The 27,255-nt window shown below is 37.5% G+C and overlaps 5 protein-coding genes and 1 long non-coding RNA gene across 9 annotated transcripts; 4 read left to right on the forward strand and 2 right to left on the reverse strand.

Moving 5' to 3' along the window:
- Positions 1–499: 499 nt before the first annotated feature.
- LOC130746700 (serine/threonine-protein phosphatase 7 long form homolog) lies at positions 500–3,569 on the reverse strand. Its single transcript, XM_057599402.1, has 4 exons — positions 3,434–3,569; positions 1,790–2,826; positions 945–1,705; positions 500–852 (listed from the first exon to the last, which is right to left on the reverse strand). The coding sequence occupies exons 2-4, from the start codon at positions 2,820–2,822 to the stop codon at positions 517–519; spliced, it is 2,130 nt and encodes a 709-aa protein (XP_057455385.1). The 5' UTR covers positions 2,823–2,826; positions 3,434–3,569; the 3' UTR covers positions 500–516.
- Positions 3,570–3,686: 117 nt separating this feature from the next.
- On the forward strand, positions 3,687–6,739 carry LOC130746701 (protein GRAVITROPIC IN THE LIGHT 1). Of its 4 annotated transcripts, XM_057599405.1 has the most exons (3): positions 3,714–3,811; positions 3,987–4,043; positions 5,164–6,739. In XM_057599405.1, exon 3 carries the CDS (start codon positions 5,230–5,232, stop codon positions 6,487–6,489), a length of 1,260 nt encoding a protein of 419 aa, XP_057455388.1. In that variant the 5' UTR covers positions 3,714–3,811; positions 3,987–4,043; positions 5,164–5,229; the 3' UTR covers positions 6,490–6,739. The 4 variants fall into 4 exon arrangements, with proteins under 4 accessions (XP_057455386.1, XP_057455387.1, XP_057455388.1 ...); XM_057599403.1 differs by lacking the exon at positions 3,987–4,043 and having other exon boundaries at positions 3,687–3,811; XM_057599404.1 differs by lacking the exon at positions 3,987–4,043 and having other exon boundaries at positions 3,691–3,811; positions 5,157–6,739.
- A 2,215-nt stretch (positions 6,740–8,954) lies between these two features.
- On the forward strand, positions 8,955–9,893 carry LOC130746703 (pectinesterase inhibitor 9-like). Its single transcript, XM_057599407.1, has one exon. The coding sequence runs from the start codon at positions 9,062–9,064 to the stop codon at positions 9,719–9,721; it is 660 nt and encodes a 219-aa protein (XP_057455390.1). The 5' UTR covers positions 8,955–9,061; the 3' UTR covers positions 9,722–9,893.
- Positions 9,894–13,296: 3,403 nt separating this feature from the next.
- On the forward strand, positions 13,297–14,198 carry LOC130746705 (pectinesterase inhibitor 9-like). The gene has a single exon (XM_057599409.1). It carries the CDS (start codon positions 13,398–13,400, stop codon positions 14,055–14,057), a length of 660 nt encoding a protein of 219 aa, XP_057455392.1. The 5' UTR covers positions 13,297–13,397; the 3' UTR covers positions 14,058–14,198.
- A 434-nt stretch (positions 14,199–14,632) lies between these two features.
- LOC130746704 (methionine aminopeptidase 1A) lies at positions 14,633–20,813 on the reverse strand. The gene is made up of 16 exons (XM_057599408.1): positions 20,648–20,813; positions 20,237–20,287; positions 19,635–19,805; positions 19,290–19,365; positions 19,090–19,137; positions 18,955–18,999; positions 18,417–18,516; positions 17,800–17,851; positions 17,677–17,718; positions 17,388–17,449; positions 17,198–17,296; positions 16,435–16,508; positions 16,262–16,331; positions 15,581–15,646; positions 15,411–15,499; positions 14,633–14,978 (listed from the first exon to the last, which is right to left on the reverse strand). The coding sequence occupies exons 1-16, from the start codon at positions 20,716–20,718 to the stop codon at positions 14,901–14,903; spliced, it is 1,194 nt and encodes a 397-aa protein (XP_057455391.1). The 5' UTR covers positions 20,719–20,813; the 3' UTR covers positions 14,633–14,900.
- A 2,277-nt stretch (positions 20,814–23,090) lies between these two features.
- Positions 23,091–25,881, forward strand: LOC130746706 (uncharacterized). The gene is made up of 3 exons (XR_009022183.1): positions 23,091–23,434; positions 23,535–23,707; positions 23,851–25,881. It is a non-coding gene; the product is annotated as an uncharacterized LOC130746706 (long non-coding RNA).
- Positions 25,882–27,255: the final 1,374 nt, after the last annotated feature.

Raw genomic sequence — 27,255 nt, forward strand, 5'->3', positions numbered from 1 at the left:
GACCTCCACGGATAAAACATACTCAATAGCATTTTGTTACATTGGCAGTGAGACCACAGAGGACTACATTTGGGCATTGGAGTGTATGAAGTCTCTGATTTCCGACCAATCCAGGTTGCCTAGAGTGATTGTGACGGACAGAGATCTTGCAGGTTGCTGTGTTTGCACCTAGAGGAACTGTTTGTTATCTTAATATAACATTGCCCAACCTAGTGAAGGTATTCCCAAAAGATTGCGGACCCCATGACTTCATCGATATCACAGAGGAATAATTTTGTTTTCGGTGTTGCTTATGTTTAATTTGGTTGTGTAACCGTTTAACTTATTGTCATGGATTACTACATGCTTTGAATTATTTATATGTTGTCGTTGTTTCTGTTTTTTTCATTATAAGAGTCATAATATTAAGACTAAAAATATAACACATGCAAATAAAACGAGGAAAGAGTCATAACATAACATAAAAAGTCCTAACATATACATAATAATGGATCTCACATAACAAGTGTAATAAAATCACTCTCCCCGACCCCGCCCCCTGCGACCTCTGGGTCCACGAGCTCGACCTCCACGAACACCCTCTCCAGGATCACCCTCTCCACGAGCTCTGCCTCCACGAGCTCCGCCTCCACGGGGTCTGCCTCCACGAGCTCTGCCTCCACGAGCTCTGCCTCCCGCAGCTGCGGCTCCTCGAATAGCAGAAAAGACAACTCCCTGGGTACCAACGAAGGAACCCCGTCGAAAGAGATCGAGCGCCCTCTCCGTGAGGATCCGGGGCTGTGTCCCTGGAGCATAAGCACCTGGCACCTCCAGGGACTGCTCCAACAACTCCACACCCCTACGTATGGCAGACTGCATAAAAATAATATACAAAAATAATTTCATTAACAAAAATCACAATTGAATGAATAAAAATAATATACAAGTTTAGAATCCAAACTTACCACGGCACTAAGCTCCTCCCTCCTATCCTCAGGGATGATGAACACATGTGACACTCTGCTATACCACCTCATGTAACCCTCCACCGCCTCTCCCGGATATGTAGCAGGTATCTCCTGAGGGCGGAGGTGCGGCTCAAACTCAGCATAGGCAGCATCTGCGGTCTCAGCAAGGGACCCCGTCGTCTGGATCTCAGAGGGGTGTCGAGGGATGTCCTGTATGAAGCCAAACTGGCGCATAACCCGCTCTGGTAGATGTAGGCTCACAGACCGGCCGTAAGGTGTCCGGATGTAGCCGGAATAGAGGGCCCTGGGATCCCGCGGTCGAACATCTCGATGGTCCTCAAAAGGGGTCCATGTGATATCATCCACTGTAAGCTCATCGAGCATGACCCGTCTCTCATCGAGTCCGGAATGCGCGATCCGAGACGTGGACCACCGCTGCGCCCTAAGCTGGTCCTGTGTGTAGCCGGGGACCTCCGTCCTGATAATGACGCTGCTGGATATGTACTCATACGCCCATGACAGCACGAGGGAGGTGAACCCACCGATCTGCGCTGTCTTCCTGCGGGAAGCACGACTCAGCTGTTCGTACAACGAAGCCAGCGCAATCGCACCCCACGCGTACTCCGACACGCGACCGAGGTCCTCAAGCATCCCGATCCAGTAGACAGTAGTGTGGTAACCACCACTCTTGCTGGCAAAGAGGGTGACACCAAGCTGGTTCACCAGCCAGATCCTAGCAGCATCCTCATAGCGTCCCCCTACAATGAAATGAATTAAGTTAACAGTTATTAATAATACTCTAAAAATAAATACAACTTAATAAAGTAATTATTAAGACATACCATCCATAGCAGACGTGTACATGGTCTTCAAAGTAATGAACCGAATGTTCTGGCCACCCGCCGCCTCAAACTCAGCCAGATAAGCAGCAACAGATCCTCCCAGGAGCTGGGCGCAGAGCGCTGCAACCTCGTCTCGCTCCCCTCTGCCCGGAGTGTAGAACCTCGACCCTGTGGGAAGATGGAGAATAGCCGACACATCGTCCAGGGTGATAGTCATCTCCCCGAACGGCATGTGGAAGCTACTCGTCTCCTCATGCCATCTCTCAACAAGGGCCAGTACGACAGCTGGGTCTGTCTCCGGTAACCCGCACCAAGGCAGGTGATACAAACCCGTCTGCTGCAGCAGCTGTCGCACAGCTGTGTGGGCCTCCGAATCGCCATCACAGGGGAGGTTCCATACCTTCCCCCCAACAGTGGCCACCCTCAATGTCCGACGGTCCACGTACCGCGGGTCTGTGCGAAGAAGTGCCTGCCACGTCCAAGGAGCCTTGTGGTCAGGATAATGCGCAAGAAGCGACAGATCCTCAGGCCCCCCGGGAAACGGTGCCACCCTCTGGATGAGGTCGTCATCCGCGCCGCCCTCTGCCACCACATCTGGCACAACATCAGCAGCATCAATCTCCTCCTGGAGAATAAGAGGCTCCTCCTCCTCACCACTGGCCTCAGAAGCAGTCTCAGAAGCAGTCTCAGAAGCAGACTCCTCGCCACTGGGCTCCGAAGAAGACTGCTCGCCAGATGTCTCCTCAAGAGGTAACTCAACCATCGGAGAGACCGGAGTAGGATGAGGCTGAGGCTCAGCCGGAGTACCTGACAGAGCTGTAGTAGATGGACCACCTGACGGAGGTGTAGCAGACGGACACGGAGACGGAGCCCCGGCCGGAGTAGTAGACGGAGACGGAGACGGGGCCGAAGCCTCAACCGCCTGACTAGCTGCTCGATGGTCGCCGCGCCGCGTAGAAGCATGCAAGCGCTCGTGGCGATCCTCTACATCATCGACTGTAGAAGATCGAGACCTCTTCCTCCCGCCCTTCATTCTCCTATGAAAAGCAAACAAATTTAACATCAAATTACAACTTGAACAACTTTAACAGTTACAACTTGTACAAACATCTCTCATATAGCAACAAACATCTCTCATATAGAAACAAACATCTCTCATATAGCATCAACACCCTTTCTAATTTGTCAATCTAGATAACTAAAATGCAACATTAAGGAAGTTCCCTAGTTCTAATAAGCCGATACCATCAACACCCTTTCCCAGTGTCATGACACTAAAATATTTGAAAATTTGTACAAAATATTCAGCCCAATAGATGGAGGAAAACTAAAAAAAACTGGCTTAAAAAAACTGCCTTAAACTGCCTTAAACTGGTTTAGAATCGGGAAATGTTTTCCCATTACAGAATCGGAAAAACATTTTCCATTACAGAATCGGAAAATGTTTTTCCGATTTTACAGTAACCCAGAAACCAGAACTGGAAACGACCCACTCGTGCCCATGACCGTTTCATGCCATTTCAGTCAATAAAACCTACCTCTAATCAATAATCAACTACCCTAGTGTTCAACATTCACCTAATAATCCATCAACTACCTCTAATCATCAATCAATGTGAGAGAATCAATAAAAATGGAACTTACCTTTTGAATGTAATGGAATGGGAGTTCCGGAGCTTTGAGGAAGCTTTGATGATGATGGGACCGAACGCAAGTTTGGGAGAGATTTGAAGAGGGAGTGATTTGGGGAGGGAAATGGGTTTTGAAAATTATGTTTCAAAACCTATCTGATGCTGTTATATCAATACGAATCGGTAAATGATAAACCGATACGTATCGGAAAATCATTTACCGATATTAATCCTGAGGGTTTCCGGTAATTTCCCCACTTTAAGTGGGGCGGGAAGCCTAAGGGCTGGGGTGTTAAACCCAATTCCCGCACAGTAGCAAGCACCACGCTTCTACAAGACGAGGATTACAACTTCATCTTCACTCTTCCTTCAAAATCAAATCCCCCACAAGGTACGACAAATCTCAGATCTCTCTTCCCTTATATCTGCTTTGATTGGACCACATTTCTGTTCTCCAAAATCTACTTTGTTTTTTAGTTTTAATTTAGGGTTTGATTCTGGGTATGTTCTGTGAGAATTAGTGTTTTTTTGTCTGCTCTCATGTTATTTTGTGTTTTTCCCCAAAGGTTCAAGGGTATTATGCATGCTGGGTTCATTCTCATGCTGAAATACTGTCTTTCTAGGTAGATAATTCGTACCCACCATTTCATTTCTATACATACTCAATGTTTCATTATTTTTCATTTTTCTGAATCAAGTTTTGATACTTTATTTGTAAAGGCTTGCAATTTGATGTTGGGCAACTCTAGAATTTTGCAGACTAATCATCCTTTATAAACATAAACCGATTACAAACTTGATTTTTGCTTCTATTTGTGTACAGAGCAATGACTGCATTGCTTTCAGTTTCATTTTTATTGTTGCAGCTTCAACTAGTCAAAATGTTGTAGTACTATTACTAAAATATTGAGTCAGCAGATCCTAAACTACTAGAAATTAGAGCCTTCAAGATGTTCTATACATGTAGAGAGGATTGAATGGTTGTAGACATTTACATTTTTAGCTGTAGAGTGTTTGAAGTCTAAGAAACTATGTAGAAGAAGGACTTCAATACTATTTCGAATAATAAAGAAAGTGTGCTGGAGAAGACAAAAACTTCCCATATGGTATCAGAACCCAGTAGAAGAATTGCGTTTGTTTTTCTCTTGGTGTAGCCCCAAACCCACATTCTCTTGGAAGCAACAAAATGTTGTTTCTCACATAAATAAAACTGGAATTCATGATAGTTGCCATTTCATGTTGCACACAAAGGCTTCAATTAATAAACTTTCAGCTCATTTCTAGTGGACTGGTAGTTGCTTACATGTGTTCATGATTTCTTATATTATATACATGACCAAATTTTTGTAATTATTTGCTTTTGTGATTCTCTCTCTTTTTCTATTATGGACATTTGCGTGATATTATCTCTCTTTCCTCTTATTAGAGTACTCTTACGGTCTTACCGATACTCAAAATCCACCATGCATGGAACTTTATCTGATATGATAATGATATAAGCGTTAAATTTCTAGAATAAGATTATATAATTGCACATAACCTTTAGCAGGGACATTGCTTATAAGTGGAATGTGTCACACATATGTATACTTATACACACATGTACTCAATCTCTTCTGTAGCTTTACCTGCTGATTTTAAACACTTTAGTTATGAAATATGAATTCAACACTGATGTAAATATAGAAATATAATCAATTTTTTCACTGAACACCTTGATTAAATTTCTTTGAAAGCTTGCAGGTTCTGTGTTAATTTTGATTCTGTGGACAGAAAGCTTGTCAAACTGCCCCTTTATTGGCGTTAACTATGCTACCCACTGGAGCAAAAGACACTCAATTACGTGAGAGCAACAGTCAGAAGGTCCACCCTCAACCCATGGAAGAGGCCATGAATCAGAATCCTGAAGCTATAGAGACCCTAATATCTAAAGTTTTTACCAATATTTCTTCCCTGAAGTCAGCTTACATCCAGCTGCAAACTGCCCATACTCCCTATGACCCTGATAAAATCCACACTGCTGATAAACTTGTTATTAGTGAGCTGAAAACTCTGTCTGAACTTAAGCATTTTTATAGGGAAAACAACCCAAAACCAGTGTGTGTTTCTCCCCAAGACTCACGTTTAGCTGCAGAAATTCAAGAACAACAGAGCCTCCTGAAAACCTATGAGGTCATGGTGAAGAAATTCCAGTCTGAAATCCAGAACAAAGATTCGGAGATTCATCAATTGCAGCAGCAGATTGAGGAGGCTAGCCAGAAGAGAGCCAAACTAGAAAAGAATCTGAAGCTTAGAGGTTTGTCAACCAAGGAATCAGAAGATGAAAGTGGATTTTTCCCTGTTGATCTAACTCCAGATCTCTTCATCTCTTCAGTGGAAGCAGCTGCAAAAGCCATTCATGATTTTTCTAAACCTTTGATCAACATGATGAAAGCAGCTGGGTGGGACCTTGATTCTGCTGCCAACTCAATTGAACCTGATGTTGTTTATGCGAAGAGAGCTCATAAGAAATATGCATTTGAGTCTTACATATGCCAAAGAATGTTCGGTGGCTTTGAGCAGGAAAGTTTCTCTGTCAAATCAGACAGTATTACAGTTACTAAAGAGAGCTTCTTCCACCAATTTCTTGCTTTAAGGGAGATGGATCCCTTGGACATGCTAGGGCAAAATCCTGATTCCATTTTTGGGAAGTTTTGCAAGAGCAAATACTTAGTAGTGGTTCATCCAAAGATGGAAGTGTCATTCTTTGGAAATTTAGATCAGCGAAATTATGTGACGGGTGGAGGGCATCCAAGGACTCCTTTTTACCAGGCTTTTCTGAAACTGGCCAAGTCAATTTGGCTTTTACACAAGTTGGCCTATTCTTTTGAGCCAAATGTCAAGGTATTTCAGGTTAAAGGAGGTAGTGAGTTCTCGGATGTATATATGGAAAGTGTGGTCAAGAACCTGATAATGGATGACAATGATGAAAAGCCCAAAGTTGGGTTGATGGTAATGCCTGGTTTTTTGATTGGAGGTAGTGTGATTCAGAGTAAAGTGTATCTCTCTGGTATGAAGGTAGCTGAATGATTGCTGAATAGAGGCAAGCGTTTCAGCATGCGTTTCAGGGTAAAGTCTATCTCTCTTGTCATGCCTGGTCTTTGGTTTGATTGTTGTCATGTAATCTTGTAAGATAAGATAATGTTGTTGTTTGTAATTTTAAAGATCCCTTTTAGTGGTTGTAAGATTTAATGAGCCCTTTATCCTTGTTTACAATAAACTCCCCTGTTGTATTAAGGAAAACATCTTGCACTCTGAATCTAGTGTTTGTTGATCCAAATAGGATTTCACCAACTGAATTTCAGCTGAATCATCGACTGCTTAAACCATGTCAACAACATAGACTAACAAAACTGCAATGTGAGATTGAAGGTCCTTGACAAATAGAGAATAATCAGGATTTGATTGACTGTAAGCCAATGAAATAAGGCATAAGGTAAGCTTAAAATTTCTCCTATCTGCTAGCTTGTTTCAAGCCATATAGAGATTTCTCAAGTGTGCATACTGGCAGGGTGTACTACTAAAAAAAACATTGTGAGAAGTTCAACTTTTTCATTTAAATCACCATTCAAGAAAGCATTGTTAACATCTAGTTAATGTAGATGCTTTCCTTTTGCAGCAACTAACCTCTTTCCCCCTAACATCTAATCTCATAGTAGCCAATTTAACAACTGGAAAAAAGATTAAAAAAAGTAGTCAAGCCCTTCCCTTTATAGCTAATTGGACTTTATACTTTTGCATACCGCCATAAGCTTTTCTCTTTATTTTTATACACCAACTTGCAGCCTATTTCTTGTTTATTAGGTTGAAGATCAATAATAGTCGATGTTTGTTCCGAAGTTGCCATTGCTTCATCCATATCTCTCCTTCAACACTCGTGTTTAACAGCTTGTTATAGGTTTTTATTCGGTTCTGTGCATTTGGGATAGTGAAAGATCAAAGTTTTCATAGGAAGTTGATAATCTGTGATAAGAGATGATTTCAGTATTAATTGATGTTGGTTTCAGAGTGAACTATGTTACAGTGGTAGTCTTCAAAATAATTTGGTGGATGTTGGGTCTTGTGGAGGTGCAGGTAGGCAATGTAAGGTGTGGTCCAATAGATATGGGGGATGATTCAGTGGGATTTGATGTAGAACATTGAAATGAGAGTGATATGTTGGGAAGAGTGGTGGTGTGTTGGGATTATGAGGTTTGTATGAAGGGAATATATGCTCATAGAAGAAAATTTCTCTATCAAGCAGTAGGGATCCCTTAACACCTTCTTTGTGTCCAAGGTAAATTCACTTTTGAGCTCTAGGTTGAGATTTAGATATAGTGGAACATAGGGAGACAAACACCCCAAGAGGACATGCCATGATGTTTCTGATAAAGTAGTAACAAAGGAGATTTAGAATGCAATTTAATGGGAGGGTTCTCATTTGGATGGATATTATAGATGCTTGACGAATCCTGATGAAGATTTACTTACGATGAAGAAGAAGAAAATATTCATACCATGTAACTTGAGTAAAAATGGAAGTAACTTCATTAACTGATTGAATGAATATTACATACAAAGTTTGTATCAGTCAACAGGCTTAACAGAAGCCTATCTAAAAGAAGCTAAACTAATGCAAATGTATAACTAAAACTAAAAACTATTCAGTTAACAATATTAGCAATCTGTCAAGCAATTATTCTAGAAATTTGACCTGGTGAGAATAAAACAACCTAGGTTTACATGAATCACTAGGTATTTGAGTCTTTTCAAATCCCAAACCTAAGCTGGATTAATTTAATTTCTTTCTAGACAGACATGCTTAGGTAGCAGCATATGACTTAAATTCCCAGATGAAACAAATTTTTGTCAATCATCTTCTATTCAAAGTTCAACCGCAGTTTTATTTGTTTAGCTCACATTCCTATCTCTATCTGGCATTCTAGCCTCCCCTGGTTGAAGTTACCTTAAAATAAGCAAATCGAAATTTGACTCTGCCAATCACAACCGACCAGTGCATGTGAGACAATAATTATTACTTGAATTGATGAAGTTAACCACAGAATGAAGCATTATTGTAGTTTTAATAATCCAAATTGTGTCTCCTTGAAACTTCTAAGCTTGGTTATGGGGATTGTTGTTAATTATTATGCTTTGCCAACCAATACTGATCAACTACATACGCCTCTTCTATTCTACTTTACTTTCTTCTTTTCCAGTGAACATAGATGCGCTGATATCGCCGCGAAAGCTCATTCTGCACCTTGATTCAGCCAACAACAATCATCAACAATTAATTATTTAATCATTTAATTTTCATCATTTTCCTTTCCTAATCAAGTATCATATTACCCTTGATTGAATTGGAGATCTTACAAGCTGTGTTCAAAGTCAATCCTTTCAACAAAAGTTTGAGCCACGTTACTTCTCATACCACTGCACCAAATAAGGAAAATAAGATACCAAATAAACAAAATAGCTATGCATGTGTTGATATGAGGAAACTCTCTATATAAGTACCACACCCCATGGGCATTTTCTTCAACAGGAAATCTGCTTTTGAGCTTCGAAATCTCTTCAATCAGACTCACAGCTAACAAAGCTTGAATTGTACTGACTCAAGATGGCACAAGCACAACTCAACCTCATATCAATTGCCATTTTGTTTTCTCTCATAGTTTCAAGTCTTGCCCGAGTTGAGCCATCCTTGTCCAGGAACAACAATTCCCAAACAAAAACCTACATAGAGTCGTCTTGCGAGCGAACCCTCTATCCTGAGAGCTGCGTTCGTTACCTTTCCAAATTTGGCACCGATTCGAACTCCACCACAGGTGGTCCTCAGCGCTTAGCGCACATTGCCTTGTCAGTTAGTCTTACCAGAGCAGTGCACACAAGAGGGTACTTGTTGGAAGTGGCCAAGGAACTTGAGAACAAAAAGGTGTACTTAACCGTGCAAGATTGTGTGAATCAAATCAATGATAGTGTCGACGAACTCAGCCAAGCCATCCGAGAACTACGCCGGTTGAATAAGTTTGGCTCCACCATCAATGATAAAATGTTGTGGCATATAAGCAACGTTGAGACATGGGTTAGCACTGCCTTAACAGATGCTAGCAGTTGTGTGCGTTCGTTCCCGGGTCATAGGATGAGCAAGAAGGTAGCTTCAATTAAGGTTAAGGCCAAGAATGTTGCAGAAGTCACTAGCAATGCACTAGCTTTGTTCCATAGATATGCTTCCAGTTACCGCCAAGCAGCTGCAGCTAGAACAAACAAGAAGCCTTGAAATTAAGCTATAAAACTAGCTTATAACCACCCTCTTTTGTTTTATGTACATGGTACATGCATGTTTTTTCTTTGCGGGGTTTCGATGGTTATTCATCAAGTGTCATATATATGGATGTATGAGTAATTTCATTTTGGCTTAAATAAGTTTTTGGTCCCTAACCTTTACCAAATGCTTGATTTTAGTCCCTCGCCGGAGTAAAGATGGGTTTTAATCCCTAACCTTTGCCACAAAATTTGGTTTTCATCCCTCCGGAGCTCTTGGTCAACGCCGGAGCTCCGGTGGCCCATGTGGCCTTGCCATGTGGGATTAATGAGGCCAGGTGTTAATTAATTTTTTTTTTTTAAATTAACTCAATTACCTAAACTAATCCCTCACCTAATTAATTAAAACACTCATTTAATTAGTTCCCCACCCCCCAATCATCAATCAAACCCATAAAACAAAAGCCCAAACCCAGAAAAATTCCCAACCCAAGAAACACATTTAGCTTGCAAATCACAGTGGCATAAACCCAGAAAATGTTCAAGCAGATTAAAATAGTACAAATTGTTTGAGCAATATTGTCATACTAGAAACAAAAATAGAAATCAGAAATAGTTTGATAGAATGGTAGCAAGAACAAAAGTGTAAAACGGGTTACAGGAACAAGAGTATGAACTGGCAACAGGAAGTTGCTGCATGTTATCCATCTTCATCAAAATCACATATCATGTTGCTCGTACTCTCCTTCTTGCTCTTCATACTCATCTTCATCAGCAGTTCTCATCCATTCCTTACCCAGAAGCGAACTCAAGCAGAAAAAAATTACCCATAAAATGTTCTCTGTCACATTGAGAATAGACCGGAAATTAACATGACAGTGATAACAGTTAAGATAACAAAAATTCCAAAAATTACCTATTTTCCCTTATTCACCATAAACCCAGAAAACAACAACCCCACACCCCAACCCAGCCACTCCAAACCAGGCGCATACCCAGATCGAGACCCCCAAACCCAACCACATCTAGATCAAGCCGCAGAACTTTCTGTAGATGAGGATCTTGTATGCTTCTTTGTTTGCTTCTGACGGAGATTGAGACATGGTGCTGGATGTTACAGATGGTGAAATCCAAGCGCTGAAGAGTGAGGTTGCTCAATCAGGGTTTGGGAAAGCAACTAAGAAAACACCATCACTGTCGTCTCCCTGTGTTGAGTCACCACCGCCCCTCACAACGTTGTGCTTCTTCGATGACGGCGTGGGAGGAAAGGGACGCGAGGAACCCTAGCAAAGGAAAGGGATGAAGTGTTTTTCACTCCTTAATCCATTCTTTTAATTTTTTTTCATTTTATTAATTAATAATCTAACTAATAATTAAAAAATAAAGAAAAAAAAAAAATCCACCTCAGTTCATTAAATGACATAGACATGCCACATGGGCCACCGGAGCTCCGGCGTTGACCAAGAGCTCCGGAGGGACGAAAACCAAATTTTTTGGCAAAAGTTAGGGACTAAAACCCACCTTTGCTCCGGCGAGGGACTAAAACCAAGCATTTAGTAAAGGTTAGGGACCAAAAACTTATTTAAGGCTTTCATTTTTATTTGTATAAAAAGATAGCTATATACTCCAGTTGAATTTTGTTATTTTTGTTCAATCTAATGGTTATATAGAATCCGTTGACCCATACTCTTAGACGGCCACCATTATTCATGTAAGTAAAAATTTAGTATTAGCTAAAGTAATCAGAAGATGCATGAAAATGGATTTTTCTCCATTGGACAAAGCTATGTGGAAGTATTCACAAAAAAGTCCAAAGGACAAAGCTTAGCTAGTCACACCTTGCTCTGCTGTTACAAACCTAGAGTGCTGGACATATATATTGCCTAACCAAGAGTGCTCCTCTTATAATCGGAGCCTATTTAATTACATTAACTGCGGCTTATGTTGAGGTACTCCAAGTAATTAATTGAAAGGAATATTGCACAACTTAGACTTTAAATTGCAGTTGTTGTATCATTCATCCATCATTGCTCAACATTCAAATTGAACAAACTTGAGGCATGTGATTAATTCAAACAACTTTATAATAGGTATCATATCTACCACCGCGGTAGAATTTGTCACGACTGTCGTTATATTTGAAGAAGAGCACATCCATTAAATGAAGAAAGCACGACTACTTAAGTTGTCACTAAGCACGGCCGTGGTGCTTGCTATCCACGGGCATGCTGATATTGACAGACTACTTATTTGAGAAGCTTAGAAAAAAAAAACTATAAAAGAAGATCTTATTCAAAAAGAAAAAAGAGTTCACACAAAGAAGACAACAGAGAGAGGGGGAGAGAGAAGGCCATAAACGAGAGGGAATCCTAATACAGATTCATCGGTGGAAAATCAAAGAACTACTCGAGAATTCATTTATCATTTTCCCTTGTTTTTAATGTTGCTAGCTATGATTAGGGTTAATTTATTCTTCATATTTATGATGTAATAGATGATGTGAGCCCCAGTTTAAGGTTTGACAGCATTGGTTTCTAATTGATTGGTGTTTTCTTTCCGCGCTTATATTTGTATTGCGACTTGAAATAGTATGTCTTTGTGATTTAGCTCGCCTCTAACCAAAGTGTTAACATACCGAGAAAAATTGAGTAGAAGAGAGTCACTCTTATTTGCGTGTACAACAAATTCCTTAACAATAATTTGGGGATATAATTATTAATTTTAGGGTTCAATAATATAACATAAATTGAGGGGAGACCTATTTGATAAATCAAATCAAAACTTTATTTTTATTTTTATTTTCTAGTGTTGTTTTCTTGTTTGCTCACACCAAGATTGAGATATGAAGAAAAGAGAGAGAAATGAGTGATATGGTGAAGGATGAGATAGAGAATGCAAAATGATAGAAAGAAAATTGAGTAAAAATGAGATTGATGAAAAAGTGGAGTGTGAATGAATCATTCATCATGACAATTTGTATGTTTCCCCTGTTTTCTCTGCTTCCATGGTGTACCACATACCAACAAACAAAGTAGTAACAGAGAGGCATAATATGAGACCATGTACATCATCTCAAATTCTCAACCAAAGGTGGAAACATCTAATAACTAACCACGGAATGACGGATTATTATAGTTTTAATTAATAATCCAAACTGTTATTAGTTATTATGTTTTGCCAACCAATATTGATCAACTTTATATATACTTGTCTTCTATCTTACTTTATTTTCTTCTTTTCCATTGATCCTATCCGCTGACATCGCCGCAAAAAGTTTATTCTGCACCATGATTCAGCCTACAAGAATCACCGGCAATCTCTTATTAATCATTCAAGTATCATACACATATCTTTTTCCTGATTGAATTGGAGTCCTTTGGTTACAAGCTAAGTTCAAAGTCAAATCCTTTCAACAAAAGTTTGAGCCACGTTACTTCTCATACCTCAATACTCAAATAAGGAAAACAAGCGTCTTAAACAAGGGTTTAACTAATTGCACGTATAAAGGACTTAAAATAACATAGCATACGAAATAAGCAAAATAACTATGCATGCGATGATGTGAGAATCTCTCTATATAAGCACCACACCCCATTGGCATGTTCATCAACAAGAAATTATCTACTAGAGCTTTGAAAACACTCTTCTCTTAGAGCTAACCAATTAAGCTTCAATATTCTGACCCAAGAAAGATGGCACAACACAACCTCTCATCACTTGCCATTTTCTTTTTTCTCCTTTTTTCAAGTCTTGCCAAAGTTGAGTCATCCTTGGCAAGGAGCAATTCCAAATCAAAGACCGACATAGAGTCATCTTGCGAGGGCACCCTCTACCCTGAGATTTGCATTCGTTACCTTTCCAAATTCGGCACCAATCCAAATTCCACCACAGGTGGTCCTCAACGCTTAGCGCATATTGCCTTGTCAGTGAGTCTTGCTAGAGCAGTGCACACAAGAGGGTACTTGTTGGAAATGGCCAAGGAACTCAAGGAAATCGAGAACAAAAAGGTGTACCTAACCGTGCAAGATTGTGTGAATCAAATCAACGATAGCGTGGACCAGCTTAGCCAAGCCATCCGAGAACTACGCCGGTTGGACAAGTTTGGCTCCGCCATCAATGATAAAATGTTGTGGCACATTAGCAACGTTGAGACATGGGTGAGCACAGCCTTGACAGATGCTAGCAGTTGTGTGCAGTCTTTCCCAGGTCATAGGATGAGCAAGAAGATAGCTTCAATTAAGGTTAAGGCCAAGAATGTAGCAGAAGTCACTAGCAATGCACTAGCTTTATTCCATAGATACGCAACTGCGTACCGCCAAGCAGCTGCAGCTAGAACTACCAAGAAGCCATGAAAGCTATAAATTAAACGCTAGTCTATATATCACCCTCTGTTGTTTTCTGTACATGATACATACATGTTTTTTCTTTGGAGGGTTTCGATCGTTGTTCATCAAGTGTCTATATATGAATGTATAAATAATTTAATTTTATTATTGTTTGTATCATTATTCCTACCTAAACTTCTTCCGAACTCCAATATTGACACTGTCCAACCCTTTAACTAGGAATGATAGTTTTCATGAGAAGACAGGGATCCCCATTTGAGGCCTAAAAAATACATTGTAGGTGTTTTAGCAAGGGAAAACGCTCATACGCCAATCCCACTTCCACCAAGTGATAAGGACATAATGTTATGGGGAAAAAAAAGTGATATGAAAAGAAAGTGAGTGGAAATAAGATGAAAGAGAAATAGAAGTGATATGAGTGTGAATGAATCGAAACTCTTTTACCGAATACAGACTACATAGAGCACTCACGAAGAAAAATGAATAGGAAGATAGATAAACTATATTGAATACTGTATAGAACTATTCACACGGTTATTGTGTACTAATTAAATTTTAACAAAAATTAAAATAACGGGATATAAAACCAAGAAATATCGTCATTAAGTCCTGCTGTTCAAAACTTAGGCTCAAATATTGCCTCACAAACAAGCAAAAAAGTGACAAGTTATTAAATCAAATTATCTTTCACTGATACAGACAATATATCTTAACCTTTACTTTTCTCCTTAACTATGTTGAGTTACAAACATGATACTCAAAAAGAGAGGCAAGCAGATGGAGTAGAAACCATTAAATGTGGTTGCCTATCAAATTGTATACTATTTAGAAAATGCCAGATTCACCCAATTATGACTTTAGCCAAGGAAAAACTTTGGGTGATGTCTGCAACCGTCCTGTTAAAACCTCAACACCAGTCTCTGTCACCTAATAATTAAAAGGGAGAATTTATTAATTAGGTAGTATCATCTATAAGTATAATCAAAATTACAAATTCACTGACAAAATCAAATCAAGTTTTAGACAAGTGGCCACTGCTTCAAATAAAATTTTACATAGGTTGAAGCTTCACCATTGTACTTGTACCGATAAAAAGGCACCATGTACTAACTACTAAGACAATGTGTTGTCTCCAGTATCATAACAAAACGGTTTGCAAAGACTTTGTTAAGGACACATTGTACGAAAATAAAAAATGTATCATCAAATCATAGGTGAGAAGATAAAAGTTAACATCTATTTCTTGAATATTTCATCCAATATTAGAAATTATTATGATAATTTTTTCAAATAAGACTTCGGTGACTTTCATCATTTCATGTGTATATAGAACCCAACACAAAACAGAAATTTACTTACCAAAAGAGTGTGTTCAAATTGAGCACTTCGTTTACCATCTGCTGTGACAGCAGTCCATCCATCAGGCCACATTCGATCACGCCAGACACCTATTAAATAAAATTGAGGTGATATAATAGCTGAGACATGTATCCATGTAAGTTATCCAGTTAAACGAATTTTCAATATACCTGCATTGATCATTGGTTCAATTGTAAAGATCTGTCCAGCCTTCATCACACCAACTGCTTTATTTCCTGCCATTTGTTAAGGTGTATCGCATGCGTTTTCTTTCTTGTAATCATGGTTCATTTTTAACATCAATAAGGGGTGGAAGTACAAGCTAGAGAAGTGCATACTGAAAAGGTTTTGTGAAGAGGTAGGTTTGATCTTGGGCGCAAAACTTTCAAATATTGGATTGGACAGACAAAATTTAACTAACAATTTATGAAAAAATGGCATAAGAACGAGAAGCTGCCTGTCGCTAGCAAATAACAGCATGAATAATAGTATTGCCAAAAGGAGAGTGAATAGCAGACATCGTTAAAAATATTTCTAAATTGTAACAGTCATTATATGTCCACAAACCGGTCCCTTTTATGATAAAGAAAGATTTTAATGCATATGTATTGACAGTGTAAAGAATTCGTACACTGACAACCAATCATGTTCGAGAAGTTTGCCACACCAACATCTGAATTTATAAAAAAAAATATAAAGTAAAAAAAAAACTATCTCCCCCACATCTTTGAAATGTGATTGGTTGACAATGTAAAAGTCATTTACACTATTTGCATATACAAATAAAACTCTTAAAGAAAAGTACACAGAAATACTGTGCTGAATGCATTTTGAAACCAATGAAAGGATACTTGCATAATGAGGAATATTTGGAGCACAATGGAAAAGCTCTCCAATTCCATGACCACAGTACGATTTTACCTACGGGGGCAAGGGAAAATATGAGTAAGGAACAAGTGAGAACAATCCAACAGTGTGAACAGAGACCATAAAATAGATAAGTTACAAAAAAGTAATATGTTACCACTGAGAAGCCTGACATCGAAGCATGGCGATTAATAACTTCACCAATTTCACGGAATCGCACCCCAGGTTTGACTGAATTAGGAAAAAAGGGAAGAATCAGGAACAAGTACTTCAAATTCTTTTAATATTATGTACATTTTAATTATATTTAAGTATTTGTACACAATAATCACAACATACACCAAATACATATATGTAAGGTTATCATCAATCATCAATTGATGCTTATAATTTATATTTACATCATATTAAGTAGCTGGTATAATTCTATCAATACCAGGTATCAACATGTCTTTCTGTCTTTAATTTCTTCAATAGTTAAAAGATTCTTTTATCTTATGATTTAGGGTTTAGGACCCAAAGTAATTAGATTATATTTTTCACTAAAAATATAACATTCATGTTGTTTTAATCCTTATTTAAATTTTATTTTATTTTTAGTCCCTAGATTAACCAAATGTAGTTTTTCCAATCCCTCACCAAGGACTAAATGCACATGATTCTTATATCTTTTGATGGATTAAAAATGAATCAAATTCAAAATTGCAGAAATAGTCATCTTTTTAGGGACCAAAAGATACTCAACTCATATTTTAAGACCAAATTTGCAGTTAGATTTATGCATTGACCACAGTTTTAAGATACATGCTTCAAACAAAAGAAAAATAGAAGACCAAGCCTGCAATAATGTTTTTTAAAGATTCAATTACATTTGAAACTTAAAGAAAAGAGAGACTAGTTGAAACTCAAAGGAGATATACCAATGGATATTGCCTTCTCCAGGCACTCATATGTGCACTTGACCAGCTGGCGAGACTCTTCATCAACATTTCCCACAAAGTATGTTTCATTTAGATCACCTGTATAACAACTTATACATAATTAACCAAGTGTCCAAATGTTATGAACTTCAAGTAAAATGGTGTAACACATATATGTTAATCAACTCACCATGAACACCTTTATAATACACAGTGACATCAACATTTACAATGTCACCATCCTCAAGCTTCCTGTGGAATGACTAAATTATTGAGAATTTCACAAGTTGATACAAATATTTATTTTATCATGCCTAAGTGGCACTTCACCTAATCAAGTATAAAGTATTGATAAGAAGGATTAATTGGGAAAGCTATTTTCCACTAATTATAGTCAGAACTCAGGATCTAAACTTAAAATTAAATACTGGCAACAAAGAAAAACCATAGCATGAATAAATAAGAAAAGAGCATTGTACCTTGCATCAGGAATTCCATGGCAGATTATTTCATTAACTGACCTGTTAGAAAGAGCAACTTCATTTGTAACAATTACAGACAGACCAGAAAAAATAGAATATGCACAGAAGGAAAGTACCTACGTGCAGCAAGATTTTGGGAAGAAATGGTAATTGAGAGGCGATGGGTATCCTCCTACAAAGGTAAAAAAAACTTCAAATATCAATGACTAATTATAATTACCAAAATGCAATGAATCAAGAAAGGCAAGGAACTGTATGCTGAACAGAATAATATGGGGTAAGGATGCCATCTCCTACGTTCTCTGCTTCTTAAGAGAATTTTCATTCTTATATGCAGAGATATTGGGCAGCCTTGCTATATCTTTTGGAATCTTTTTTAGTTTTCTCCCCTGTTTTGGACAATATCTTCTCTCCAACCTGGATGTACTTTACCTATGTACTATCTAATATCTAATGAATTTACTTTTCTATCCCCAAAAAAACTTATTTTTCATACAGAGCACCACCATTTAATACAACTCTTACAGTTTTAGATCGGAATCAACACTCAAACAAATGGTATGTTATGTCTCCATTATAAATAATTATATTATAACAACAGAAGATACACACTCACCAGCTACAGTAATGCTGATATTTTCTAAAGGTAATACGATAAGCTTAATAACATTCAATAAATAAAGCAGGTAAAAAGCTGAAAAGACTGTTTTAAAAATGAAACTCATTATAATTAGTACCTGCAGCAATAGTTGCCTCATGAACAACTCTGTCAATTTCATCAGTAGTCACACCAGGCTGAATAATCCGAGCAGCTGCATCCAACACCTCCCTTCCAATCTATCAATCAATTTATGAAATGAGTCTAAAGTACCAACATACATTGCAAAAAATAAACAACTGTGATCTTTAAAGACGTTCTGTCAAAAGTTTATCCACGTTAGACAATATAGTCATATCAAGTAACTGTCCTAAAAAGGAAAAAGACAATTTTTTTTCTTTCAGAATTTTTTGTAATAATTCAAGATATTTACTTTCTTTTCTTCCCCCCTCCAGCTTATTAGATATATCAAAGTATTAATTCAATGTGATCATTAATCAACATAGTAGTAGATATACAGTTGGCAAGTAACAGAAATCGACTCTCAAAGTAAGCAGCAAGCTGAGCACCATGAAAATAAGGATACAAATCAGTATTGCGTTGAATGAGAATCAAGATAGCAGAGAGTTCAAACCTGCTACATGAGAAACTAAAAGATAAAAAGGCTAGGAACTCACCCGACAAGTTTCTCTCATTCTCTCAATTAAATCTGGAGATTTGATCTGCAAAATAATAGGTTGGAAAGTAGAATCAGACAATATGCAACTTGATCTCACATCCATTGTCTACTAATGCATTTTTAAATTAATTACCTCAACAAAATGCTGCAGATCACTATTGGGCTCAACTTTCGGAATTCCCTTAAGTTGAAAACAAAAGAGGTAAAAACAATTTAGAAACCAAAGAACCACAGTTAAGGTATCAGAAGACAGCTTCCAAACGTATTCAAGTAAAATGAGATAAATCATATAAAATAAAAGGCATCTAAATAGGCAGAACTCATATAACTCACATCATCAGCCCAATCAGGTTTATCAATATCAGCTGGGACAATCCGTTTGCTAGATATGGGATATGGCCGCAGCATCCTAGCAAGAGCAGAAATGAGACTTTGGTTTCAAAAAATAAGAGTAATAAGCAATAACTGGGAAAGAATGCTGCAAATTTAATGCTACAAACGTCAGATGCCAGACTAGAAAAACATCAATGAAAAGAAGGAAAAAACGGGGGGAAGACTCTGAAATTCAAAAACAAAAACATATCATTACTAATAACCAACATAATCTTCTGTTATCAATTAAAAGCATAGTAAGATGTCTTCTATATTATGAAGCGGCTCAAAGACCTAGATACTTACCCAGTCCAATCAAAGTAAGGAAGTTTTGGAGTCCGACCCTGCCCTCTCTTTATGCAATATAACCAACCTTCACCAAGTGAATCTGAATTCTGTGTGCCAAGTGAGGATTGCTTTGGCTTCAGATGCACTGCTTTGTGGGAGCTCCATGAAGACTTGAAACATTCCTGAGAGCTGTCAAGAGATATCAAAATTGGCTCCAATTCAAGGGTTACAAAAACAGTGAGAAGTGAGTTTGCATGATTCAGCTGTTGTAAGTTGGAACACTAATTATCTAGTTCCACTGTTCTCTCCTTAGCAACCAAGGTCAACGTCACCTTCTAATGGTGCCATTCGGAGCAACAATGTCATTCCTTTAACCAAATTTCCAGTCCCTAATAACTAAATCAATCACTTATAAATATTAAAATATGTCAACAAGAACTTACTTCTTTCACTTACAACGACTAGAACAGGATTACTATGTAGTACAACCAACTTACGCATTATGTTGCAGTTAATACACTAGGTCTTAGTAGTTACTTCATTTTAGAATTGTCCCCCAAGATTCAATTACACTAAAAACACGGACAAATAACGCACAAAGTAAGAAAAAAATCACATACCAGAAGGCAGAACCTTCACGGGGAAGCTTCAATTCCAAGCATTTTGGGCACCTGAGGGGGAAAAAGAAAACAAAAATGGGTCAAAATTAAACATGCATAAAGAATTGCCCTTGCATGGTCCATACAGCATTATGATCCCAATCCATAATACACCCAATTACAAGGCCATCAAAATAAACAAAAAATTGCAAGCTAGCTGCAACCAGCAGCAGAAGCGTTTTTGCTCAAACCAATAAAAAACCATTCAATCACAGCAAGGACCAAGTCTTTATGAGAAACCAAACCATTTCAAATGCAGAAATACAATCTTACAATCCAAAATCAAATTCAAAAACAGAAAAAGAATCACAGTGTGACTTGTCAGAGCAGCTAAAGAACACACAACAGAGAGAGAGAGAGAGGGTTACGTACTGAAGATTTGCAGGTTTGGCACAGTTGGTGCAAGAAAGGGTGCTTACGGAAACATCGGATTCACCAGCCATTGATTACAAGCACCAGAGGACTAGGGTTTGCGATTTGCAGACACGTTAATGGAAGTCGGAAGAGTCGAACAGAACAAGCTGAGGAAGAGTCAAAAGAAATGATATATAGATGAATTTTTTTTGTTTATGAAGGAAGATGTGGATTTGAATTTGGACTAGGCCCTTTCAATTTTGCAAGTCAACCCACTGGGCCTGTCTCTTTCGGCAGCCTCTTACCTCCTGTGATGCCCAACCAGTTATGGATCCAGAAATTTAAGTTGTGGGAGCAATATATACATTCAAATATATATCAACATGTAATGTTAAAATATAAAAATTTAGTAGGGGCAATTAGTACACTTTATATTCCCTCGGCCACCCCTTCTCTCAGCCACTCAATTTCATTGTCGCATCGCGACACCACTATTATTCCATCATGAGTCTCTGCCTAACTACTGCTTTGACGTGAGTCCCCACCCTATAGCTACTTCGATCCGTGACACCCCATTGTCATTTCATCGTCAATTGTTCCTATTGTGCTATGCGTAAAGCTTCCACTTGCTCAACTTTTAATCTCCAAGCCTGTTTAGCTTAGAATTCTCCATCATTCCTGCTCAATCTTTGATCTCCAAACCCATTTAGCCAAGTTTTCATTAACCTTTTGTAGGGCTTTGTTGGTCCTATTGGGCTCTCTATATCACTTATTTGATTTGATGAAATGAAACAACCTCTGAGTCTAATCGCTTATCTTAGAATCACTTACTTTAATCTAGTGAGGAGTGTAGTCCCAGCTTCTAAACCCTAGTAGAATCATTGTTAGCTAGTTGGTTGATAAATCTAGATTCCAATTATAGTAGAATCAATAGATGGTGTATGATGACCGCACAAATGAGTTGACATGAGAAATGTGAAAAGAATGAAACAAGAAACTAAACAACTCTTGAAGATGTTGCAATTACTTTTGCTATTGTGTAGTTTTAGGTTACAATTATTTGTGATGTACTTTGAACTCGTGGTAATTAATTCGATTGATATTGAGATGTCATGACGACTCATTTATTATATTGATATGATATTTTATTATGATGAGTGCATTATGTTATGACCTGCTTGATATTGTACACATTAGCGTTAACTCGATGGTTGTGATTGTTATAGTGCAAACTTAGTAATGTCTTACATTATTTATTAATGTTTTACAAGGTCGTAAGTTTGTGATCTCGAGCAGGTTAAACATTAACCCTAATTTGAAGATAGTAACTCTCAGTTAGGGATAGTGTTTGCCCTAGTCGAGAGCGACAATTTTAATTTATATATGCACCCGTGAATTGTGATCATGATCAAATGATGAACGTCATCATTATTTGTGCATTAACAATTGATGTTAGCATCGACCCCTAGCTGGGTCGACACTGGTCATGCTAAATAGTTAAATAGAGTTGACATATATGACCTACTCTAATTTGTAAGGATTTGTGTCGGTCAACGTCTCTGATGATGTTGCGTAAGCTTAGACTCGGCTAAATCGACTCTAATACTTAATGTCAGTTATTTGTCTGACTCTAAACGTCAGCTTCATCCCTTTTAACTTTTGCACCAATGCGACGCTAAAACAGTTGTACCGTTGATTTTTGGTTTGATCACTTTTCTTATAGTGTCTATAATTTCAATTGCTCAAATTAAATCCATTTATTTTTAAAGTTGAACAAATATTGTCCAAACATGATTGTGTTGTATAATTTTTGAGATTTTTTTTTGGTACATTCAATTTTGAGAATAGAGGAATTCAATTGGAACACTTTTAAATTACAGGGACGAAAAGAAGTGTCTATCTATCTATCTATCTATCTATCTATCTATCTATCTATCTATCTATCTATAAAGGGAGAGTTTGTGCAGCCTTGAGGGCAAATTAGTTATTCAATATTTAATTGTACACAACTCTCAAATTAAGCATGGGTAGTTTTGTAAAAATGCAAATAATTTTCACCAAATTGAATCACAGCCGTTGGTTCCCTCATCATCGGCTTCATCTGCGACCAGAAGCCCCTCGACGCCCTCCTCCTCTACGCGGGAATTGAGTTTGGTGCCCCACCCCTTAGGCTTTGCACCCCACTTTATTAAATACGGAATTTAAAGTTCCGTATCAATACGGAAAATAAAATTCCGTATCTGTTTTAGTATATAATGAATGGTTGAAAATGTGACACGCATGCTTAAATACAGTACGGAATTTTAAGTTCCGTATTCAATAGGGAGAATACGGAATTTTAAATTCCGTATTTTGATAAAGTGGGGTGCCAAGCCCCATAGGTGGGGTGTCAAACCCAACTCCCCCTCTACGCCCACGTGAGAGCCGCACATGATCCTGCACCGTTTAGGTAAGAATGTATTTTTCCCGTTTCATTTCAGGGCGATGCATTGGGTATACCTTCTCACCTGAAATCGAAATTGTATAAACTCATGGGCCTATTTTTCTCCTCAGATCAATGCTGCCTGAAATCCCACCCTGCAGTTCAACCGTTGTTCCTTTAACAGTGGATGGGTTCTGGCTGATGGAGGTGCGTTTGGTGTTGCCGACTTGAGGATGCGATGACAGGGTCTTTCATGAGGGAAACCTGAAAAGGGGGCAGATGACTTCTTCTGTGGGGGTTTTGCTTTTGTTGCTGTTAAGCTTTGATAGAATGATGCTAGAGAAGAAATCTCTCTTCCATTTCAACCTCGAGGTGCTTATGGAGTTAAGTGTCATAGATTTAACTTCTCCATTTTCCAACTGATTCTATCTGTTTCTTTTTTTCCTTCATTTTCTATACTAACTAATCCATATCTCATGGCAGTGACAGGTAAACAAAGGCTTACAAAATGATTGGGTAAGAGGGGAACAACTGCGGATCGGAAGTGTGTCAAGGTGTTGCTGAACTGAGGCAACATTATACTAGAAACTGTGATAGGAGGGCATAGATTTGTGCGTGATAGTGGTTCTGAGCTTCTTCCAAATACTGCAATTGAGGTTTGCTTCCATTGACTATTTTTGTAATTGTATTTGATCTGATTTTACCAATGGGTAATACATATTCACTTAAATTAATTGTGGAGCCTTGCCCTCCATCCTCCCGATTGACTGGCTGACTGCATTCATTTATGTTTCCACAGCCTTGGCGAGACATTTTCTCACCATCATCGCAGATGCCCAGGTTAACCTTCCCCATTCCCCTTTGATTCTCTCAACTCAACTCTTATTCCTTTCCACTCTCACACGAACCATCAGAAATTGACAATGCTTTGTCCTTATCCCTTTCTCTCTCTTAAATTAACATAAGATTTCTCTACTCCTCTTTGTGCAACATTGATCTGCTACAATATTGATTAATCATTGGAAAAAAGCATACCAATGGAACATGTATGATGATAAAGGTAACATTTGTGTTTGTCCATGTCTGTGTGTTCTGAATCAAATTTGGTTCCTTTATCAAAGTTTGGGAATCATTGTTTTGTTATGGATATGCAGAGTATTAGGGAGAGGGGTTTGAAGCTTTGTTTTCTTTAATCTGTGGAGGGTTTGAAGCTTTGTTTTCTTTAAATTACAAAACATAATAGGAAAAATACCCAAGCTAGAGATAGTGGAGATGAATGAATTAATTATTTGGTTAATCTGTGGAGGGTTAAAAATAACATTCCCTGAGGAAAAGAGTTTGGAATGTTATATGACTGAGTAAGCAAAACAGAATTGAAAACTGAATGAGAGAGAAAGAGAGAGGGAGATAGCATATCATATTTTTCTTCTCATTTCATTAGTCCTCCTTTGCTGCTATTGTTTGTTTGTTTTTTTTTCCTATTTCTTACGAGGTAACATGGTTCACATCATTTTGCTGCATATATTAGCCTTTAATTAGAAAGAGTCCTGGAAGGTTAGTTCTATTTTTTCAGGATAGTCCTGTATTTCTATGATTGGCTCCAAAAGGTACGTGAGTTAGAAACACAATCACACAATAACGGAAATGATGTTGAAATGAGATTCCAAACAAAAATTCTTACCACTTCATAGTATACCTTTATTGTATTGATATTTAACCATTGCAGTTTCTATTTTGATTGCTAAATTTAACCACTTAAACGGGAGTTACGTTTTAGAAATAGAGTCACTTTTAATTAGAAAATGAAGGTTTCACAGTTACAAAAATGAATGGTCATAATGCATTAAGTGTGTTTAAGGGTCATCATTATTTGTTATGTAACCAGTGAGCATTAGCTTTGCCTATTTAGTATTTTTAATTGAGGTGTTAGTGTATTGGTTATGAATTAATGTGTTAATATGGAGTGCCTTCTCACCTGCATGTGTATGATGTACGAATGAAGTGAAAAAAGCTTTAGAGCATAGAGTTCTTGATATCACAGTCACAGTGAATCCTAAAAAGGTATGCTCTGTGTTAATGTATTGTCTGATAATCAATATTTATATCCACCTAAGAAATCAAATGTAATATTTGAGGCAACATTTTGCACTTTCAATGAGAATATTTTTTATATTTTAAGAAGGGTTTCTTTGAAATCCGCCAAGAAGAAGGCGAGAAGTTCATGAGCCTCGTGGTAAATCTTATGATCTTATCCTGTAATTTGTCAAGATTTAACGATTGGAGGTTATCATGTTAAAATACCAACCATCAAAAAGTTTTCCATTTTTACAAGTAAGCAATTTCTGAGTGTAGTTTGTAGACGGTTCTTGATTGTAATGTTGTGGTTGGAGATCAACTTCAAAGAAAGTCATGCTTGCCTGGAGTTATGATAGAGACATGACCCAATGCATAAACTGAAAAGAGATTGGTCTATTGCATGGCTTTTCTTAGTGCTGTTGTAGTTCTTTAGCCAGCACTATTCTGATATTTTAAGATTGATGTTATTTGACAAGGACCGGTGCAAATAAAAATTTTATTTCTTAGTGAAGACCTTACACAAGGGGGTTTTCTTTCTACTAGGACTGGTGCCTTCATCTTCCACTGGAACTGATTCCAAATGAGCCCATAAGGAGATACTGTGAAGCATACACAAGGGGAACACGAACATGTTTTGATGTTATCTTTCCATTTCTGTGTAAATCTATATTACTCTCTTTCTATGTAAGTCTTGGGCTGTTAAAATTGGTGTTCTGCTCACTTTTTCTTAATTTGATTTTGTAGCTTTCACTCCCGTTTCGACTGAGGGATGTTGTGGAAGAGTAGATGGATTTTGCCTATTTTGATCTTTAATAAACTGATATTGCCTGTTTTGGATTATGATGTGTGAAATACTTTCCATTTAACTATTTACTTTAAGTGATGGGAATTCCTTTCCAGGTGAACCCTGCAGAACTACTCTGATTGATAACTCTGTTATTGAGGAGGCCATGGGTAAGTATGGAATTATGAGACCGTATCCATGAGATCATGACTGTTAGGCCTCATTTTAAGGAGGCAAACAAATTCCTTTGGCCATTTAAGTTCAAGGTTCCTTTGTCGCGCTTAAAGAAGAGGAACCGCCATGTTGAAGTAGGTGATGCCGGAATTAGAGAGAATTATGTCAATGTGTTAACCAGCGCATGAATTAAGTAGTGGCAATGTCCAGAGATTAATTAGGGTTAATCAATATTTTGTAGGCTTTAGAACAAGATCAGACATAAGATTTCATTGTTTGTCCCCAATTTTGTCAGTTTTGTTCACCGATATCCCAATTGTTTTTTGCCAAATCAGAAAAATAACTTTTTTTAAACGACAGAAAAATAACTTTATTTTAATTGAAATTGAAAACAAATGTAACTATTCTTTCTACCTGACACGATTGATGTTAGTGTAATACTTAGTGGTTAAATATTATGAATAAAAAAACAAAATAAAAGGTTATTAAAATGTTATTAAATAAGTCTTAAAACTAAATATTAACTTTCCATTTTTTTCTTTTATTTCAGCAAATCATTAGAGCAATCATTATTCTCTATGTTACTTCAAATCTGCATATTAAATTATTATGTAAAAAATTGTTATACAAAAAATGCAGCATTTGGATTAAACAAGGACAATTTTTCAAAGCACAACAAACGATAACACAAAAAGATAATACAAGACAAAAACCACAATAAAAAAAGAATTGTGTTTCTACAAAACAAAACAAATGCACATTTCCAAAGGGAAATAAAACTTACATATTTATATTTTTCTATATCTAAAATTAATTTTATTTTTTAATCCTTTTTTAATTCATATATTATCTTTTAATATACAAAACAAAAATAACACATATTTTTTACGAATTCCTGTGATTAAAAAAATTTAGATCCCTTGCGGCATTTATGAGACAATTCGTCTCAAGGCTCGGAGATGATATTAAGTGGGTAGACATGTCCCAACAAGTCCTTCTTCATGCACATTACTTGAAAAAAAACTTTCAAATTTATGTTTTATTATATCTAAAGTTATTTTTTTCTTTTAATTCATAAAATTTCTTTTGATAAACATAACAAAAATAACAAGAAATTTAAAAAGCTTCACGCTATAAATAAAAATGAATATCCCCGTGCAACGCACGGGT

This window comes from Lotus japonicus, chromosome 3 (genome assembly GCF_012489685.1).
Source record: "Lotus japonicus ecotype B-129 chromosome 3, LjGifu_v1.2".
In the NCBI taxonomy this organism is placed as follows: domain Eukaryota; kingdom Viridiplantae; phylum Streptophyta; class Magnoliopsida; order Fabales; family Fabaceae; genus Lotus; species Lotus japonicus.

Coding starts and splice junctions, on each gene's coding strand:
- LOC130746700 (XM_057599402.1), bottom strand. CDS start 2,822: ATGAAGGGCGGGAGGAAGAGGTCTCGATCTTCTACAGTCGATGATGTA. Junction 1,706..1,789: donor GTACACGTCTGCTATGGATG/GTATGTCTTAAT, acceptor ATTTCATTGTAG/GGGGACGCTATGAGGATGCT. Junction 853..944: donor GGGAGGAGCTTAGTGCCGTG/GTAAGTTTGGAT, acceptor ATTTTTATGCAG/TCTGCCATACGTAGGGGTGT.
- LOC130746701 (XM_057599403.1), top strand. CDS start 5,230: ATGCTACCCACTGGAGCAAAAGACACTCAATTACGTGAGAGCAACAGT.
- LOC130746703 (XM_057599407.1), top strand. CDS start 9,062: ATGGCACAAGCACAACTCAACCTCATATCAATTGCCATTTTGTTTTCT.
- LOC130746705 (XM_057599409.1), top strand. CDS start 13,398: ATGGCACAACACAACCTCTCATCACTTGCCATTTTCTTTTTTCTCCTT.
- LOC130746704 (XM_057599408.1), bottom strand. CDS start 20,718: ATGGCTGGTGAATCCGATGTTTCCGTAAGCACCCTTTCTTGCACCAAC. Junction 20,288..20,647: donor GCCAAACCTGCAAATCTTCA/GTACGTAACCCT, acceptor TTTCCCCCTCAG/GTGCCCAAAATGCTTGGAAT. Junction 19,000..19,089: donor ATCTGCAGCATTTTGTTGAG/GTAATTAATTTA, acceptor ATTATTTTGCAG/ATCAAATCTCCAGATTTAAT.